At 36.7% G+C, this 21,349-nt stretch overlaps 1 protein-coding gene across 3 annotated transcripts in view; it reads left to right on the top strand.

Moving 5' to 3' along the window:
• Nucleotides 1–21,349, top strand: part of LOC115223982 (tubulin epsilon chain-like) — a 103,615-nt gene that overhangs the window by 53,866 nt on the left and 28,400 nt on the right. For all 3 annotated transcript variants that reach the window (XM_036513051.1, XM_036513050.1, XM_029794755.2), the window contains exons 4-9: nucleotides 120–235; nucleotides 2,179–2,300; nucleotides 3,881–3,947; nucleotides 12,204–12,324; nucleotides 12,786–12,979; nucleotides 20,428–20,568. In XM_036513051.1, coding sequence (XP_036368944.1) covers nucleotides 120–235; nucleotides 2,179–2,300; nucleotides 3,881–3,947; nucleotides 12,204–12,324; nucleotides 12,786–12,979; nucleotides 20,428–20,568 — 761 coding nt within the window. The remainder of the gene's footprint in view (nucleotides 1–119; nucleotides 236–2,178; nucleotides 2,301–3,880; nucleotides 3,948–12,203; nucleotides 12,325–12,785; nucleotides 12,980–20,427; nucleotides 20,569–21,349) is intronic.

Genomic DNA, 21,349 nt, shown 5'->3' with positions numbered 1-21,349 from the left:
GCAAATACATTTCTGTAGAACAAGAGTTATGTCATTTGAACAATTTATGCCAGTTAACAAAAAAGTTATGTTCACTTTTGTATTACTTACAATACAACCCTCTTATGTTTATTTTCTAGGCTGTTTTAGTTGACATGGAAGAAGGTGTTGTCAGTGAGCTTTTGAGAAGTCCTTTAGGAGAACTCTTTGATCACCAACAACTCATCACAGATGTCTCTGGAAGTGGCAACAATTGGTAAGGGAATTCCTAACAGATTCAGTGGAGAAATCACCCATTTCTATTGACTACAGATCACTTACTCTAGGATACATGTCCTAAGATATGGAACAATTTGTTCTAAGACAGGGGACAGGTGTAAGACAGGGGTCATTATAAGATAGGAAATATTTGTTGTAAGATAAGGTTTAGTTTAAGATAGGGTCTTTTTGCAGTAAAGGAATAGGTTTATTTTAATATAAGGGATACTTTGTTGTAAGGTAGGGATCATGAGGTATTGTTGTTTTCAGCCCTGATGCAGCAGACCTATAATTAAATGTGTCCCAAAAATGACCATCCCATCTTTTCAAACATAGTTTATCTCAGGTACTATCCAATGTCTTAGCTTTGTTTGAAAGACTGTAGATTGCAATTCGAGATTTAGCTGCTGTTTCTAGCAGATAGTACAACCACATAGGGCCTTCTGCATAGGCTCATTGGTAGCAGTGGTAGCAGACATAGATGAATTTACCACACACACACACACACGCACACACACATGCACACACACCATCACAAGTGATATCCAGGCTGCAGTGGAGAAGAGAAGCCACTGGATTTGGTTAAAAAGAGACAATGAGCAATGGAATTTTGATCTAGCAAAAGAAACCTCATCTCAATGACAGGGAGCTGGTGCATAATAATACCATCAAGAGGAAGGGCCGAAAATGCTGTGCATTCTCTAATGATAACCCTTAAGCCTTCTAGTGTCTGAATCTTTCAATTGGCAGCATTTGTATTTGAGAGTTGCTTGCAAATAATCAATGACATTGCTTTTTTTTTTAACCCTTCCTCCTCCTCCTCCTCCTCCTCTGATTTCACAATATAACCTCACTCAATACTGAAGTGTGATGAAGGCACTGTTGCTCAACCTGTTAGAAACAGCAACCAAAGCTTTCTTTACACTCTACATTAGCAATGTAATCCTTGATATACAAATAAGCATCATAGTTTTACTCAGTCAAGGTTGACCTGTAGTTAACTTACAATAACAACTTTGTATGTGAACAATTACAACTGAAGCATATGAAAGTATGTGAGTTTCCTGGTTTCAGTTTCTAGTAATGGTCCTTATTTTCACCTTATTTCCATTACTAATATCCTCCCTTTCCACTTCCCTGTACTTCACCCTTTGATGGATATCTCTGACTGTAACACTTTACTCATTCACGCCATTTATAATAGTCACATGACAAACCTGTGTCAGCATGGAATATATACATTAGAATGATGATGAGAGTTGGTCAGCCCTGATTGAACACAACTATGATCCGTAACATTCCAACGATATCTGTCCCATAATTTTCTGACATTGTTTGTATAACTAAATTGTGCAATCTACTCCATATCACTGGTTTTATCGTTTAAGGAACATTTGGCTGCTGTTTCTAGCAGACCAAACGACGGTGTAGTAGCTACCTTATTGACCAAGAATGGCAGTAGTGGCAGTAGCAGTGGTGGTTAGGAATGATGTTGGCAACAAAGTGGGGTTAATTTCTTGTTTACAAAAATGCAAGAGTAACTTGTGTAAGGGATACAGCACTAGTAAATTGCTGGCACATTTTTTATTGCAGCTCAAAATAGAGACAAAAGAGGAATTGGTCCCTGGTAAAAATTTTTGGTAGACATGAAACCTAAATGAATGATACAAAATGCTGTCATACATTTATGAGATTGACCATTTCCACCACCATTACCCTCCATACACACACACACAATACTGATTTATTGATTAAAAGACAACACCTGGCCTTTTCTGTCTCAGCAAAGCAAAGGCAAATATTTCCTTCCGACATCAGTCATATAGATAAACAATAAAACCAAAGATAACTATTTCAGCTCAAGTTTACAAAATTCTCCTCCTTGGTCTCAGTTATGTCTCATTGTTGTACAATTACATACTTTTTTTTTTGTCCTGGAAGGGCTGTTGGAAACAAGACGTATGGCCACCACTACCGAGAAGCAATTCTAGAATCTGTGAGACGAGCAGCAGAATTCTGTGATTGTCTTCAGTGTTTTTTTATCATCCATTCCATGGGAGGAGGTGAGTAATTAACTTTTAGTTTAATGTTTACACACACAAACATATATATTTACATGAGTTGAATGGATCTGCCATACAAGTCTGCTCTTTCAGTAGTTAGTCAATCCATCCACTCGCATTAACTACCTCCTTTGTTCCTATATTTAACTATAATAAAACTTGAAAGAAAGTCAGAAATTTGGTGGAGGAGTAAGATCAATTGTGCATATAGTGTCTGTAATGGTAAATGCTTTTGAATGTTGTATTACAGAATAATGCAACAGACAATAGGAATTTAGTTGTTATTACAAATGTTTAAGTCATAATGCTTAACCAGATTGTCAGAAAAAGTAGATGAATGGAAAGATACAAAGATACAGCAATAAACAGAAGCACAGGCAAGCAGACAGAAAGAGAAGTGACTAGAGAGACAGGTAGTTCATCATCATCATCATCCTTTAACATTCATTGTCTATGCTGGCATGGGTTGGATGATTTGACTAGAGCTAGCAAGCTGGAGAGCTACACCAGACTCCAGTTTGATTTGGCATGGTTTCTACAGCTGGATGCCCTTTCTAACACCAACCATTTTACAGAGTGCGCTGGGTGCTTTTACATGGCACCACAAAGGTGCTTTTATGTGGCATTGCCACAATTGCTTTACATCACCAGAAAGATCAGTCTTAATACTTCTGCTGTAGAGCATGGGTAGTTGAATACATACATACATACAAAGATATATATATATATATTCTTATACAAGAATATTGTTGACAATGACTTCAAAATTTCAGCCAGTCTGATAATAGTTTAGCTGGCCAAAACTATATAACAATAATAAATTTTTACTCTTCAAAAGTATAAAGTAACCCATCAAATTAACGTAAAATTGTTTTTATTGTAACTGAGCATAAAAACAAGCATTAATGTAAGGTGGTTGGCATTAGGAAGGGCATCCAGCCATAAAAACCATACCAAAACAGATAGGGAAGACTGGTGCAGTCTTCTGGTATACTAGCCCTTGTCAAACCATGCCAGCATTGAAAACAGAGGTTAAATGATGATGATGATGATATATATATAGTGAGAGACAGAGCAGTGGCTAGAAAGAGATAGACAGAAAATCAGTTAAATTTATATAAGGTAACCTTAATTGACAAATAATTACAGAGTGAGGTTTGTTGCTGGTTGGTGGTGTGCTGTTTCTTCAGTGAGTGATTTCAGATTCGTGATCATTCACTGGACTATAAGTTCATGCATGTGTTGATGTCCATGATCATGTTTGTACAGCCAGGCTGCTGAAATTTTATTATTGTTGATTAGTACTTTATTTTAATGGCCCTGGAAGAATGTAAGGCAAAGTTGATCTCAGGAAGATCTGAACACAAAATGTGAAAAGCCTGAACAAATATCATAAAGTATTGTGTCTGGTTGCTTTAACAATTCTATCAGTTTTCTACCCTTCTTGAGACTAGCTAATAAAATCAAACTTATTTCATAGGAGAATAAAAACAACTACTGACAATCTCTCTGTCCCTCATCAGCCTGCTAAATTGAAAACAGACATCTCAAAGGGCTTTCTTTGATCTTTTTACTTCTAGGTACAGGCGCTGGTGTGGGAACATATATTTTGGACCTGCTTAATGATGAATTCCCTGACGTCTACAGGTTGATTTACCATTTAATTTGTTTCATGTCATCAATATTGTCTTCTATTTATCACTTTGCATAGACAAAGAAAAAGATGCTGTAAACAGTTATCACATTAATTTCAGTTTAGAATAATTATAGATTGCGGTTGTTCCATAGAGCTGCCTAAAACTGTGCACCAGTTAACTCTGTCTCTCTTTCTTTCTCTGATAACAGACTTTATTTTATTTTGTCATGCACTTTGTGATCAATAGCTTTATTGGTTATAAGTTTCTAATAACTAATCATGTTTCATTGCATTTCTGATGATGAAAGTGACAAAGATATATCTGTGCAACTTGGGTGGAGTAAAATAAAAACCACAAGGTATTTTTATTCAGCACATTAATTTATTGATTGATATTCTCATTGATGTGAATATCTCTCACCAATATGATGTGCTTCTTCACAGTTTCCATCTACTAATTTCACTTACATGGCATTGTTCAATCTGAAGCTGTTTTTAGAAGACAGGATGCTGCACCATGGAACCATGTGGTTGCAAGGCAAACTACTTAATCACACACCCATGTCTTTGCTCTGTTAACGAAGTTGTTATTTAATCTCAGGTCAGCCCTAATTCAGTTGATCTATATTTTTGCTGTGACAGTCCCGTCTCTTGAAGTAACTATTATCATTCACCCATGGCAGTGGATAAATATATTCTCAAGATCAACTTTTAATTACTTGTGAGCACTTCTAGGTTTCATCACCAATTTACTTCTCAACCAAACTGAATGTGGTTTTTTTAGCAATGATTGTCTAGTCTTTGAGATCAGATAATTGAAAATTGATTCATTAAAAAAAAAAGGTTTCATCAGAATATGTGAGGTCAAAAATGTGAGAGTAAGATGAAAATATGACTTGAGTCAAAATATCTCAGTTATTTTAAAAGAAAAGTATGGATTAATTGAATTTAAAAGAAAGTTCTCTCTGAGAAGAATCTTTTGATGAAAACCACATTAAATGACAAAAAAATTGTCGGTAACCTCAAAAATCAAAATATCTCAGCCAATATTGAAGAAAACTATGCAACAGTTGTGTTCAAACGAAACAAATCTATGAAATGAATCTGATGGTGAAAGCCCCATCAAAAAATATTAGCTACAAAAAAAATGTGGTGTGGTGTAAAGTGACAAAAAAAAGTGATCATTTTAACAAATTAAAATAGTTTTGTCATGTTAAGATATTTAACATTATAAAAGATAGTATCTGATGTCATATGTCACTTAGCTTAATAGTACAGCACACTTAACTGGAATTTGAGAGGTATGTTTCAATCCTCACTGGTGGTGTGTTAGCCATTTTTTTTCCATTCTCTAAGAATATTGTGAAGACTTCGATTTCTAAGGGTATGGTATAAACCTTCTCAAAAATTATTAGCTACAAAAACTGTTGTTCAGCTTTTAGTGACCCAAAAATAAAGGTGATAATTTTAAGAAATCAAAATACTTTTGTTTTTCTAAAAGAAAAATAATGTTATTTGAACTCAGATGAAAGAGTTCATCCAGGGGAATATTTTGGAGAAAGCTTGCTCCAGAAATTATAAGCATGAAAATAGTTATGATTTTTTTGCAATTTCATTCCTTCCCTCTTTGGTTTGTAGCCATGCTGGAGCACTGCCTTGAGGAGTTTTAGTTGAACAATCAACCCCAGGTCTTATTTTTTTAAGCCTAGTACTTATTTTATCAGTATCCTTTGCCAAACTGCTATGCTATGGGAACATACACACGTCAAGCAGTGATGGGGGGCACAAACACAGACACGAGGACACACACATAGATATATACATATATATATGCAGTGATATACATCTGGAAAATCCTGGAGGGTCTTGTCCCAAACTTTGACATTCAAAGTTATCCCAACCGCAGAGCGGGGCGCCACTGCATGGTGCCAAGGATTCCAACATCACCATCAGAATACAGGACCAGATACTGCAACAGCTTGTGTTTCAGAGGACCACAGCTCTTCAACATCCTCCCTAAATGCCTGAGAGACTTACATGGTGTGGATGTGGGTTTCTTTAAAACTAAGCTGGATCTTTTCTTGTCGGGGGTCCCAGATGAACCTACATCACGACAGGAGACACAGATGCGGGCAGCGGCATCAAACTCCCTTGTTGATCAAGTGCCACGTATCAGAGGTAGATTCACATATTAGTGTAGCTCATTCAATGGTGGTGCCCCAGCATGGCCACAGCCTTCAGGCTGAAACATTTTTAAGGATTTAAGGATTCATATATAATATATATATATATATATATATATATATATATATATATATATATATATATATATATATCTCATCATCATCATTGTTTAACATCCGTTTTCCGCGCTAGCACGGGTTGGACGGTATATATGTATATATATATATATATATTATATATATATATATTATATATATATATATATATAAATCCATTAAATCCATTAAAATGTTTTAGCCCGAAGGCTGCGGCCATGCTGGGGCACCACCGCTGAATGAGCTACACTAATTTGTGAATCCACCTCTGATACATGGCACTTGATCAACAAGAGAGTTTGATGCTGCTGCCCGCATCCGAGTCTCCTGTCGTGAGGTAGGTTCATCTGGGACTCCCAACAAGAAGAGATCCAGTTTAGTTTTAAAGAAACCCACATCCACACCATGTAAGTCTCTCAGGCATTTAGGGAGGATGTTAAAGAGCTGTGGTCCTCTGAAACCCAAGCTGTTGCAGTATCTGGACCTGTATTTTGATGGTGATGTTGGAATCCTTGGCACCATGCAGTGGCGCCCTGTTCTGCGGTTGGGGTAACTTTGAATGCCAAAGTTTGGGACAAGACCCTCCAGGATTTTCCAGATGTATATGTGAAAGTGACATATCTCGACTTTGCAAAGGCCTTTGACAAAGTCGATCATGGAATGATATGTTACAAACTGCGTGATCTTGGCATAGTTGGAAAATTGGGAGAATGGCTTCATGACTTTCTGAAGGATAGAAGTCAGGTGGTAGTAGCCAATGGGGCCACCTCCAATAACACGCAAATAGTGAGCGGTGTTCCGCAAGGCACTGTTTTGGGACCACTGCTGTTCATAATGGCCCTCTCAGACATGCCCACAGCTACGCAGAGATCCACGATCACAAGTTATGCAGATGATAGAAAAGTTTCACAGGTAATACAAAACCCTGAAGACACTATGCACCTGCAATGTGAGCTGGACAAAATATACAAGTGGGCCGAAAAGAATAGCATGCAGTTCAATGCTGAAAAGTTTCAAGCTTTATGCTATCAGCATGCAAAACTAACTGCAATACCCAATAAATACACTGGACCTGGGGGGATTGCAATCCCAGAGGCACAATCAGTGCGAGACCTGGGTATTTACATGAGTAATCATGCAACCTTTCATGTGCATGTTGCTAAATTGGCAATGAAATAGAGGCGGCTGACCGGATGGATTCTTAGAGTTTTTAGAACAAGAGACCAGGAAACCACGATGGTCCTCTGGAGGACACTTGTTCTAAGCCACTTTGACTATTGCTCTCAGCTATGGTCACAATCCAGTGTCAAATTAATCACAGAACTTGAGGTGATCCAACGAAGCTACATGAAGAAGATAGCCTCTGTGCAGCATATAAGCTATTGGGAAAGACTCAAGAGATTAAGACTCTATTCCTTAGAGCGTAGGTGAGAAAGATATGCCATAATATACATCTGGAAGATCCTGGAAGGACTTGTCCCAAACTTTGGCATCGAGAGTTACACAAATACTAGAACTGGGTGCCACTGCATAGTGCCAAGGACTCCAAATTTGCCATCAAGATGTAGGACAAGATACTGCGATAGCCTGGGCTTCAGAGGTCCACAGCTCTTCAATATCCTCCTGAAGGACCTGAGAGACCTGCATGGGGTGGATGCGGATGTCTTTAAAATAAAGCTGGACCTCTTCCTTTCAGGTGTCCCAGATGAATCAACTTCACAAGCAGGAGGTATAGATGAGGGTAGCTGCATCAAACTCTCTCATGCACCAAATGTCAATTGCTAAAAAGCATTCGTGAAGTAAAATCAGGTAATAACATCGAATGGTGGTGCCCCAGCATGGTACAGTTTGTGAGCTGAAACTAGATGAAAATATATGTATATATGTGTGTGTGTGTGTATATATATTGGCCTGCTCACTTAGCCAGCGGGGTGGCGTCATTCGAAGGCTAAAACAATGCGAACGCATTGTGACCAGCAATGTGTAACAACATCTGATGGTCTGGTTGGTCACGTGATCACGTGATGTATATATATATATATATATATATATATAATGTGTGTGTGTGTGTATATATGTGTATATATATATATATATACACGGGTGGGTGTGATTGTGTATAGCAGAATATATTAATAAAAGGAATTCCAACCTTGTCTGATTTTCACGTATTTACAATCTTATAATGATATAAGATAAGATAATATAATATAATAAAATAAAATAAAATAATAGAATGTTAAATGTTCATTCTGATTGAACTAGTACTTTCATGCATTAAATTCTGCAATCTTCAGGTTCATGTAGTAGTGGTGACAGTCATGCTTCACAATTTTTGACTGTAGCGAGATGATTGAATCTGTGCTTTAAATACAGCTGTGTAGGCTCCAGATGCTAGGTTTTGCAAACTATATTCTGACCAATCAGTGTGTAGTATCACTCAATTACTTAAGCTGATTGGTTTCGGCGTCACGCTTTGTTGGACATGTCAAGAGTCCTGTATCTTGACCCTGGCCTAAGCAGCAATTGTTGGGCTATTTTTAGAAATGTTGTAAATAGCCTTTGTCAGAGATTTTTATATTTTTATATTTCAATTGTCATCATCATCATCATTGTCAGCACCTTAATTATTGTTGCTAGTGGTGATGATGGTGGCAATAGAACTTTTAACCCTAAATAAGATAATTTTCCTGCTATCTAAGTATTATTATTGCTTATTTAGCTTGGGTTCGAATTTATCAATAAAATTCTTTTCTCTGATTTTCCTCTCGATTTCACTTGGGCTGTATAATTTGTAGAATGGAAATATATATATTTTCCGACCACATGTTGCTAGGTGGTTACTCAAAGGTATCTGACGAACCTCTGGGTCTCTAATCTGTTGTCGGTGTACATGTGAGCGTTCTGATAGTGCGTTTCCCGTCTGACCTACATATATTTCTTCACAATTTGGACATTTGATGCAGTAAATTAAATTTCTGCTTTTGCAGTTCATATTCGCATTTGTGAATATTTTCCCGGTTTTTGTGTTTATATATTGGCCGGTATGTATGAATTGGCATGTGCCACAGTGGCTATCATTGCATTTAGATACAGTGAATGTTTGGTCTTTGTTGCTAAGGTCAAATTTTGCCTTTGTTAGTAATTTTTTCAAGTTTTTAGGCTGTCTTTTACTAAGCACCATAGCTCGATCCGTGAGTATGTCTTTTAATTCATTACTTTGGGCAATGATTGGTAGGTTTGCTTTGGCAATGTTGAAGATATTCTGTTGACATGGGTTGTGTGTCACTATGAATGGTATGACTTGTTCTTGTTTTCCTCTTCCTTGGGTTGTCCTCAGGACTTAGATATGAAAGTACTAGTTCAATCAGAATGAACATTTAACATTCTATTATTTTATTTTATTTTATTATATTATATTATATTATATTATATCATTATAAGATTGTAAATAAAACGTGAAAATCAGACAAGGTTGGAATTCCTTTTATTAATATATATATATACTAGCAGTATCGCCCGGCGTTGCTCGGGTTTGTAAGGGAAATAACTATATAAGCATTTTTAGAGAGTTACTTCCCTTATAGATGCCAATTTGGGCTTTCTTAGCCATTTCTGTTTTGGTGTCTTCAAGCCATGAAGTCGTTGTTCTAAAAGAACGCTGGTCTCCTTGACAACACTTTACGACGTTGATTTCCTTACACTCCCTTCCCCACAGCTTCACGAGGGAGGGAAGAAGGGGGAGAAGCAACAGGTGCAGGTGTAACCATGGACACCAACTCCGCCGCCATCGACACATGAAAAATTATGCATTAAAATGGAATAAAAAATGATGTTAAATTATTTTTAAAATCGTAGACTCATCGTAGACACGCGCTAATACCCAGACGGGCTCGATATGAATCACGACTATAAGATACCTGAATTTGGTTAAACTGCACCACAAAATGTGGGAGTAGTTAGGAATCTAAATCGAAAGGGACAGACACTCACACAACTACAGTTTTATATATATATATATATATATAAAATAGGGCTTCTTTCGGTTTCTGTGTGCCAAATCTACTTACAAGACTTTGGTTGGCCTGAGGCTATAGTAGAAGACACTAACCCAAGGTGCCATGCAGTGGAATCGAACCCAGTACCATGTGGTTGAGAAGCAAGCTTCTTTCTTACACAACCACTACTGCTCCTATTATTTTTTTCTTATTTTGTTTATGTATTAAATTATGTACTTATTAAAAACATATGATAAAAAATTTCACTCATGAAAAACTAATTATTAATTATTTTTTTTAATATAAATTGCTCAAAAATATATTTATGTGCAAACAAAATTTCTAAGTTTGAACAAAACCTGTTTTTAATAAATATTTACAGGAGTATCACTTTTACAATTATAATAATTATAATGATAGAAGTGTTGCCTGGAAATAAAGTGGGCCAGAATGAAAAATGTAGGTGAAGAATCCTAGAATATTCTTAAGTAGTGAACCTAGGAATGTACAGAACAAATAGCAATTAAACCTGGAAAATACAGGGCAAGAAGGTAAAATACTTAAAATATTGCTGCTGAAGTTAGAATTTGCTAAATAAATTTCTGAAATTGTTTATGAAATAGCATTTGCATTATTTAGTTCTTCATATTTTTTGGCTCTTTATTGCAAATTTTAAAAAAATTTGAAGTTAATATTTTTGATTTAAAAATTTCTTTATATTAAGCTAAAACATTTCGGACTTATTTTTAATTATTATATTATTTTCTTTTTCTTAACAAAACTCATTAAACAAAAATTTAAAATCAGATATTGTATTATAAAATTGGCTGTGTGGTAAGTAGCATGCTTACCAACACATGGTTCCGAGTTTAGTCCCACTGTGTGGCACCTTGGGCAAGTATCTTCTACTATAGCCTTGTGAGTGGATTTGGTAGATGGAACTGAAAGAAGTCCATCGTATATATGTATATATATATATATGTGTGTGCGTGTGTTTGTGTCTATTTTTGTCCCACCAACATCGCTTGACAACCGATACTGGTGTGTTTACACCTCCGTAACTTAGCGGTTCAGCAAAAGAGATCGATAGAATAAGTACTAGGCTTACAAAGAATAAATCCTGGGGTTGATTTGCTCGACTAAAGGCGGTACTCCAGCATGTCCACAGTCAAGTGACTGAAACAAGTAAAAGAATATGTAATTCAAAACGGTAAAATATAGTAAAAAAAATTTTTTAAGAACCAAAAGAATTCATTTCTTTAAAGTTTGCATTATGAGACAACAAAATATTTTCTATTTACAGTTTGGAAAATATTTCAAAAAATGAAAACTACAGAACAAACTGAGTACAGAATCCAGAAATTATTTAATTTTATTGTTTTTTTTTAATACTTAGGGGCTATAGTTGTCAATTTTGCTTAAATTGCTATTATGTTGTTTTTAAATAAAGAAATTGTAATATTAAATTTTTAATGTGTAAACTAGTCTTTTCACTAAAATCAAAAATAAATAGCTTCTTGAGTATTTTAATTTAAACTTTTAAGTAAAAATGAAAATATAAGAGGGCATTAATTACTATTTTAGTTTTTAAATTCTAACTTCAGCAGCAATATTTTAAGTATTTTTTTTTTCATCTTGTCCTGTACTTTTCCACACCCACATTTTTCATTCTAGTGCAGTACTGCTAGGAGCCTTGGACTACAAAAGTGTTCTGGTAGCATGATATGTATTCCAGGAACTATGTATAATCAAATCTAATTACCGAATATATATGTACCAAATATTGTAAAACAGATAATAAACCATTACTAAGAGCTAAGATCTATCTTCAGTAGAAACCAGTTCGTTTGTGTGATTAATGCTGTTGAAGGAAAAATATGGATGCTACAACATTCTAGTTTTGTTTCCCTTAAGTATTATACATCCTTTATGATTAGTTGGCTGAAAACAATATTGTTGATAACATTGTTGCAATTGCTCTTCTACCCAGATTTGTCAATGCCCTGTACCCCTCTGCAGATGATGATGTTATCACCTCACCATATAACAGTGTCCTAGCCATGCATCAGTTGACACACAAAGCTGATTGTGTTCTGCCAATTGAGAACCAGGTATGTTATGAATTAAGTGAGCAAGGAGTTTTATTTTTCTCTCTCTTTCTCTGTCTGATGGCTCTCTCTCTCTCTTTCTTTCTCTCACTTTTTCCCCTATTTCAATATATAAGTGTCTCTATTTGCATGACAAGGGATTCTCAAGAAGTCATTCTACCTGCTAGAAACAGCATCCAAACCTCTCAAAACACCCTACAATCTTAAAAAAGAGCATTGGCTAAACTTGCCTGAAAGAAGATGAGATGGTTTGGTCATAGGTCTGTGCAATCAGAGCTACCTTGGAATGAAACAACAGCAGTAACAACACAATAATAATAACAACAATAGCAAAACCAGAAATAATTCCATATTACCATGTCAGCAGTAGAGCAAGGAATAACATGTCATCAAATTTTTTAATCATGTCAGAGATATTTTATTTCAGTGTCTTTGTGATAATTTGTAACTTGGGGATATTTCAGGCTTTGGTAGATATTGTGGACAAAATTGGTCAAGCAGTTCCATGTGAGAAGTCAGGGAAGAGAACTTACAATAGTAAAATTCTACCAAACACTGCCATCTGTGCAACCAATACCAAGTTATCCAAGCTAACCAAACAAAAACCTTTTGACTCAATGAACAACATTGTTGCTAATCTGATACTTAACATGACCAGGTATTCACGATCTTTATATTTCATACTCTTTTATTCATATATATCCTGAATGTTTGTGAACAGTACTCTAATTGATGGTGAGTTTCTAACAGGGGATCAATCACTGATTTATTTGATTCATCAGTGGCAAGAGTAACAAAGGAATGTCTCTGTAGCTGAAGTAGAATAATTATTTAATGTAATATTTTTGTTGCTTATGATGCTTTATTGGCTTTCTTGCCAAAGGATGCATCTTTGACTGATGTACATTGGCAAACAATATCCCCATGCATATACATATACCTAAAAATATGTCTCTCTGTGTTTATATATATTTCTTATTTTTTTACTAGTTTCAGCCAGAGGTTGAGGCTATGCTGGAGCACTGCCTTCCAGTGTGTTTGGGTTTTTTTCTTTACTGTGAAGTAGCAAGTTGGACAGAGGTGCTCTTCTTTGTACCTCCTGCCACAATGTGGGTTCATTTGGTACCTCAGATAAAAATTGTCTAGATGCTCATTGAAGACCTCTATATCTACACCTCGCAAATATCTGAGGTTGTCTAGCAGTATCTCAAATAGTTGTGGACCCATGAAACCCAAGCTGTTACAGTACTGGGTCCTTATTCTATATGGAAAAGATGGGATCTTTGGTACTATACTTCCATTGTTATTCTATAACTTCCAATTTTAATTAAACTATTTCTTGACCTACAAAAAATATATTAATTTACTAAAACCCCTCACAAAACTAAAATCATTAATACACATGGTAAATAACTCTTCAAAATCAAATATATTAACAAAATCATAATATCTAGGATAACTTGCATGAACCCAAATAAATAAAACCCTGATTAATGATATAGATAAACCCTTAGAAATAATGAAAAACCCTCTCTAGTTTGGTGATTGATATAGTTTTCAGTTCCAGGGTTGGGAGCTAGCCCTTCCAGGATCTTTCATATGTACATCACTTCATATTTTTCATGTGGATTCCCTGGTCACACACTGACTTTGACTCTGGGATTGCACTATCCTGGTCCTGTGTATTACAATTGCAGTCTGTTTGTGGCCAATAGTGGAGTGCTTGAATATTCACAGCATTGAACTGCATGTTATTTTCGTCAGCCCATTTGTATATTGCATTCAGGTTGTTTTACAGTTTCAGTATATCATCAGGGTCCTTGACCATCTATGCTACTTTTGTATCATCTACATAGCTGGTGAGAGTGGCTGAGAGCATGTCTGAGAGAGGTCTTCAAAGAGCATCTGGACAATTTTTATCTGAGATACCAGATGAACCCACATTGTGACAGGAGGCATAAAGAAGAGCACCTCTGTCCAACTTGCTACTTCACAGTAAGGAAAAAAAACCAAACACACTGGAAGGCAGTACTCCAGCATGACCTCAGCCTCTGGCTGAAACCAGTAAAAAAAAACCCACCACAAACAGTAGTGATCCCAGACAGTTCCTTGAGAGATTCCATTGCAAATTGATGTCTCCCCAAAGAGAGTGCCATTGGCTGCAACTGTCTGACTTCTTCCATTTAAAAAGTCATGTAGCAACTCTTCTAGTTTTCCAGTGACACCAAGCTCATGCAATTTGTAACATACCATGCTATGATCAACTTTGTCAAAGGCTTCGGCAAAGTCAAGATATATCACATCTACATTGAGTGGTTAAGCTGCTGTTTCAGTATCTTGTCATAATGTTGTAAATGTGTGAGGTAGCTCCTCCCTAGACAGAAGCTATGTTGTGTTTGTGAGCAAATTATTTTCTTTCAGCCTCCCCTTTGCAATGCGTTCAGTGACCTTGTGAAGTCAGAGAGATTGGCCTGTAATGTTTAGCAGCTGCTCTGCTTTCTCCTTTATGGACAGGGCATATGATACCTTCTTTTAACAATTTGGGAGTTTTACCACTTGCAAGGTAACTCTGAAAAAGTATATGTAGTGGTTTTGCAAGAGCTTTCTTGCATGCCTTTAATAGAACAGTCAGATATCCATCTGACCCCATTGCTGAGTTTGAGTTCATCTCATCAATGGCCAACATCACATCTTTTATGTCCCAAACTTAGCTTCTCCAACAAACTTGCAGGCTTTCTTTGCCTTTTATCCTTTTGGGGTTGATAAAATAAGTACCTGTTGAACACTGGGGTTGAATATAATCGACTTACTCTCTCCTCCAAAATTGCTGGCCTTGTACCAAAATTTGAACCATCATTATTATTATTATTATTATTATTATTTTCAAATTCCGCTGAGGTTGACTTTACCTTTCATCCTTTCATGGTCAATAAATTAAGTACCAGTAAAACACTAGGGTCGATGAAAATAACTAGTCCTTTCCCCTAAAATTTCAGGCCTTTTACCTATAGTACAAAGGATTATTATTATTATTCTAAAGGCAGTGAGCTGACAGAATTGTTAGCATACTGGGCAAAATGCTTAGCGGTATTTCACCTGTCTTTATGCCTGAATCGATGTGATTGGCTAACTACTACCTGCAAATTTCAGGCCTTGTGCCAATAGTAGAAAGGATTATTATTATTAAGAAGACAGTGAAGTAACAGAATGAATAGCACACCAAACAAAATGCTTAGTGGAATTTTGTCCATCTTTATGTTCTGAGTTGAAATTCTGCCAAGGTCAACTTTACCTTTCATCCTTTTGGGGTTGATAAAATAAGTACCAGTTGAGCACTGGGTTCAATATAATCAACTAGCCCCTTCTCACAAAATTTCAGGCCTTGTGACTTTGATACAAAGGATACTTATTAAAGCTATAACAAGCTATATTAGTTAGTTAGGATGTTGTGTCATGGTTTGGTGATAAGTCTCCTCAAATCTCAAGAATCTTTCATAGGATTCTTGTAGGATAAGGATTGCACTTTGTGTGTCAAGTATGCGAGTTTTAATTCCAGTATCCTTCAACCACTTAGGCAGTGGTTTTGATGTTGTGCCAAGTGCACCAGTTACTGCTGGAGTAACTGTCATCTCAGCCATCCACAATCTCCTCAGTTCTCTGACTCGGTCATGATATTTGTTCTTAATTTTCTCAATTTTTTTGGTATCCACTCTGTTATCATATGGTATTGCAAAGTCTGTGGTCTTACGTCTTTTATATTTTTGTCCTCTATAAACATATTTGGTCTTCTTGTTTCAATACTATGGTCAGTCTTTATTGTAAATTCCCATAAAATCCTGTGATTCTTATTTATAATCACAGCCTCTACCTCACAGTTGTGTCTGCAGTTATACTATTTTTGTGCTAGCTCATTGTACCCACTCAGGAGAGGGTAAATATTTTTGTTTCCATTCCCACAGATTCTGTCTTTGGTCTGTGACAGAATATAATCATTCCTTATTATTATTATTATTATTCAGTCCCCTCATCCTTCGCCCTTGTGGCAAATAAATGAAATAATCATCATCGGCGACTGCGTCATCATCATCGTTGTTTAGGTAGTGAGCTGGCAGAATCATTAGCACGCCAAGCAGGATCCTTACTGACATTTCTTCTGTCTTTTATGTTCTGAGTTCAAATTCCACCACGGTTGACTTTGCCATTCATATTTTCGGGGTCGATAAAATAAGTACAGTGAAACACTGGGGTCAATGTAATTGACTAGTCCCCTCCCCCAAGATTTCAGGCCTTGTGCCTTCAGTAGAAAGGATTATTATTATCATTATTATTATTATTATTATTATTATTAAGGCGGCAAGCTGGCAGAATTGTTAGCGCACTGGATGAAATGCTTAGCAGTATTTCACCCATCACTATGTTCTGAGTTCAAATTCAACCAAGATTGTCTTTGCTTTTCATCCTTTCACGGTCGAAAAAATAAGTACCAGTTGAACACTGGGGTCAATGTAATCAACTCATCTCCACCTCTACTGAGATTCCCTCATGGCAAAAATTTGAAATAATTATCATTATTATTCAGTGCCCTCATCCTTCACCCTTGTGGCAAATAATTTTTTTCTTTCCTTCTTTCTTCAAATTTTCTTCCATTTCTCGCCGAGTGTTTTCCGTACACCTAGGGCAGAGAAGCTCATTGAATGCATTCCCAGATTACACACGCAAATTCACAGGTAAAATATGTATTTAAAAAAAATTAATAAATATATAAATTCATGAATGGATGTTGTTTTCACAGCAATAATGTTCTTCTCAGTACATGAGTCGTTCCAGTTAACACGATTTTTTGCACTTCCTGTAGGGATGGTAAGCCTGGAATCATTTTCAAATAGGTTTCAGTACCTTTTTTTATCATTCCTAGAGATCCTACAATCACTGGTACTGTAGTCTCTTTGAGATGCCACATTTTTCAATTTCTATTAGCAAGTCTTTATATTTACTGATCTTTTTATTATTATTATTATTATTATTATTATTGAGGCAGCGAGCTGGCAGAATCATTGGTATGCTGGACAAAATGCTTGGCGGTATTTCGTCTGCTGCTACATTCTGAGTACAAATTCCACCAAGGTCAACTTTGCCTTTCATCCTTCGGGATCAATAAATTAAGTGCCAGTTGAGTACTGGGGTCAATGTAATCAACTATTACCTTCCCCACAAATGTGAGGCCTTATGCCTTCAGTAGAAAAGATTATTATTATTAATATTATTATTATGAAGGTGGCAAGCTGACAGAATCATTAGCACACTTAGTGGTATTTCGCCCATCACTGTGTTCTGAGTGCAAAGTCGACTTTGCCTTTCATCCTTTCAGGGTTGATAAATTAAGTACTAAGGAAACACTGGAGTTGATATAATTGACTAGTCCCCTTCCCCAAAATTTCAGGCCTTCTGCCTATAGTAGAAAGGATTAGAGTTGACCATCGCTACTTGGAAGCCATCCTGAAAGCAGGTGGTTTCGGATCCGTTTTCAGAGTCTGGATTGCTGCAATACCTGTTCAGTGGTCAAAATAAACGGCCACCTATTGGAGCCGTTTGGCATCGCACACTTGGTCCATCAGGGCTGCCCACTGTCACCTCTTCTGTACGTATTGGCACTCGAGCCACTACTGCAGAAGTTGGTACAGCTAAAGGGCATCCATTTCAAACTGAGACAAGGAATGGCAGTGCTGGTGTAAACAAACCATGTCACTGTCATGGTATCAGATGTCTCCGAAGTGGAGACGGTTGGTGCCATCTTAAAGGAATATGAGGGGCGAAAATCAATGCTGACAAATTAGTGGGTTTGCGGTTGGGTTCCTGGATAGCATCATTAGTCACTGGACCGACAGACCAGTTAAACTGCTCAGGGTCTGGTTTCGTCCCAACCTCCAGGTAGATAAGAACTGGGACGAGGTGGCAAACAGGGTGGCCAGTGTTATCCAGAAATGGACTGAGAGGAAGCTCTCCCTAAAAGGTCAGGCAAAAGTGGCAAATGCTTACATTGCCTCCATTATCATTTATCACCTGACCATCATGCCTTGTCCCAATTACTGCTTGACCAGGTTGGAGCGTCTCTTATTTAAATTCTTGTGGAAGAAACACGTTCCAATGGTCAGATAGTCAGTCTGTTGCCAGCATCAGGTATACCATGGCTCCTAATGCACAGATACACTCTTAGGTTACACCACCTGCAATGATTTCTGAATGGTGAGCATGTCTAGGCTCCGTTTGTGAGGCTCATCTTTCCACAGTTTGTCTCCTTGATGAAGTTGCAATCTTGGGTGAAGAAAAGACTGAGACTGGGTGCCTGACACCTAGAATGTCGTCAGGCACTCACAGCCTTTACAAGTCGGGCAATGGGATTAGAGGATGTTCCACTTTAGAAATTTATAGAGGTTTAGTGGCGGGAAAGTGCGACAACATTCTCAGGGAGACTCTGGGCGCCAACGAGAACAAACTGACTAGTCTGTTCCAGAAGACTTTCTGGTAAGGAACTATCATGGATAATTTCCAGATGTCCTTGACCTAATAGTGCTACTGGGGTGGGGTGCTCCTAATTCAAGATAAACTCTACAGGCACAGATGTGATGTCAGACAGTCTTGTTTGAGGTGCGGACAGAGTGACGAAACTATTCTGCACGCACTCGTCTAGTGTCCAGGTATTGCTGATTTGTGGGGTTATGTCAAACAGCTGCTGTCACATGTGGGAGAGGTCTGTTTGTCAGCCAAGTCTGTAGTGATGATCACACTGCCACCCTCCTTCAATCGGGCAAGCAAGGCAGTTTTCTTTTGCCTGGTGGCTGTGGTAGACAAGGTTGAAAGGCATGAAGATAGATACACCCCTCTTTGGTACAGCTCTCATTGACTTCTTCAAGTTTCACTTGAAAAGACAATTGAGTGGAGAGGGAAGTGCTGTCCTTGAATGAGTTTATTGAAAGGTGGGTGAAAGTTGCAAAAATGGCAAGAGAGGATGATAACTTTGAAAGTGTAGACCTGTGAGTCAGAGAGAAGGAATTGGAGAGGACACTTGCTCTTGGGGTTTCAGGGAAATCTCGGACAGTGGGTTCCTCAATTATCCCTAGAGGCCTTCCTGTATCAGGAGGACCACATCCCTATCCCTGCCACTTAAAATTTTTTTTAACCTTTGTATGCTATGCATGTCCCTTCTTTTTCAGTGTATACTGTGTATACTTTCTTTCCACCGTTTTTTTTTATCATTTCATTATATGTAAACCCCTTCACTATGTCTGTCTTTGTATTGTCCCCTCATCTTTTGTCCCTGTAGCAAATAAATGAAATTATTGTTGTTGTTATTATTGTTGTTGTTGTTGTTATTATTATTATTATTATTATTATTATTATTATTATTAGAGTGGTGAGCTGGCAGAATCATTAGCATGCTGGGTGAAATGCTTAGTGCTATCTCATCTGCTGCTACATTCTAAGTTCAAATTCTGTCGTGGTCGATTTTTGCTTATCATCCTTTCAGGGTCGATAGACTAAGTACCAGTTGAACACTAAGATCAATGTAATTGACTTATCTCCTCTCCCAAAATTGCTGCCCTTGTAGCAAAATTTGAAACTTTTATTATTATTATTGTTATTATTATTGTTATTGTTATTATTATTGTTATTATTATTATTATTATTATTATTATTATTATTATTGTTATTATTATTATTATTGTTATTATTATTACTTTTTTTTCTTTATTATTATTATTATTATTATTGTTATTATTATTATTATTACTTTTTTTTCTTTATTATTATTATTATTGTTATTATCATTATTATTATTATTGTTATCATTATTGTTATTGTTGTTATTATTATTATTATTATTATTATTATTATTATTATGGCAGCAAGCTGGCAGAATTATCACTGGAATGGACCAAATGTTTGACTTTATGTTGCAAGCTTAAATTCCATTGAGGACAGCTTTGCTTTTCATCCTTTCAGGGATGATAAACTAAGCCCCAGCTGAGCACTGGGTTTGATGTAACCAAAATTTTGGGCCTTATATCGATAGTAGATTGTTGTTGTTTTATACTTTTTTTTTGTCAGTTCATCTCGGTTTGAAGGTTTGTTAAATGTTGATCTGAATGAATTAGCCACAAACCTGGTTCCTTACCCAAAACTTCATTACCTCGTGGCCAGTCAAACTCCCCTCTATGCATTAGCTGATGTCAACATTGCTCCACGTCGGTAAGTTAAAACATTTTTTGTCTTGATAATTTTATGCTTGTATGTATGCTTTGTGTGTGTGTGTGCATAACTGTAACACAGCAACACATTGAGTACCAGTAACATCATCGTCATCGTCATCATCACTTAACATCCATTTTCCATACAGGCTTGGGTTGGATGGTTTGACAGGAGCTGGCAAGCCAGAAGACTTCACCAGGCTTCACTGTCTGTTTTGATATGGTTTTTATGGCTGGATGCGTTTCCTAATGCCAACCACATTATAGAATGGACTAAGTGCTTTTTACATGGCACCAGCAGATGGATCACCAAGTAACTTATAAGACAAAGATAGTAACTTGCAAACTTTTCTTTTTATGGAGTCACAATGACTGTGTAATGAAGGTTTTAGATGGTCACAAGCTCACAACTTCAAATCTTGTTTAAGCTATTGCAATGGGATCTTAGATAAACAATTATCTCACACTTTGTGTTAGAAAAATCTTTATTTCCACTTCACAGTTCAAAGTTTAGTGGACAGCCAAGTATAAGAGAAAGTATCAACCCAAACCTGCAACTGAAAAAATAAATTCTGTTAATTTAGTATTAATATATTCATTGTTGAATTGTTAGAGAATCAGTGAAAATGCTTTGTAGTATTTCTTCTAACTCATTCCTTTCTGAGCTCAACTTTGCCCTCATGCTTTCAGGGATACTAAAATAAGGATCAGTTGAGCACTGGGAGAAAGGGGGATGTAACTGACTTGCCTCCACCCCCTTAAAATTACTGGCCTTATGCCAA

Source organism: Octopus sinensis, linkage group LG24 (genome assembly GCF_006345805.1).
Source record: "Octopus sinensis linkage group LG24, ASM634580v1, whole genome shotgun sequence".
In the NCBI taxonomy this organism is placed as follows: Eukaryota; Metazoa; Mollusca; class Cephalopoda; order Octopoda; family Octopodidae; genus Octopus; species Octopus sinensis.
The sequence above is the reverse complement of the archived record's forward strand: the minus strand, read 5'-3'. Positions and strand labels throughout refer to the sequence as shown.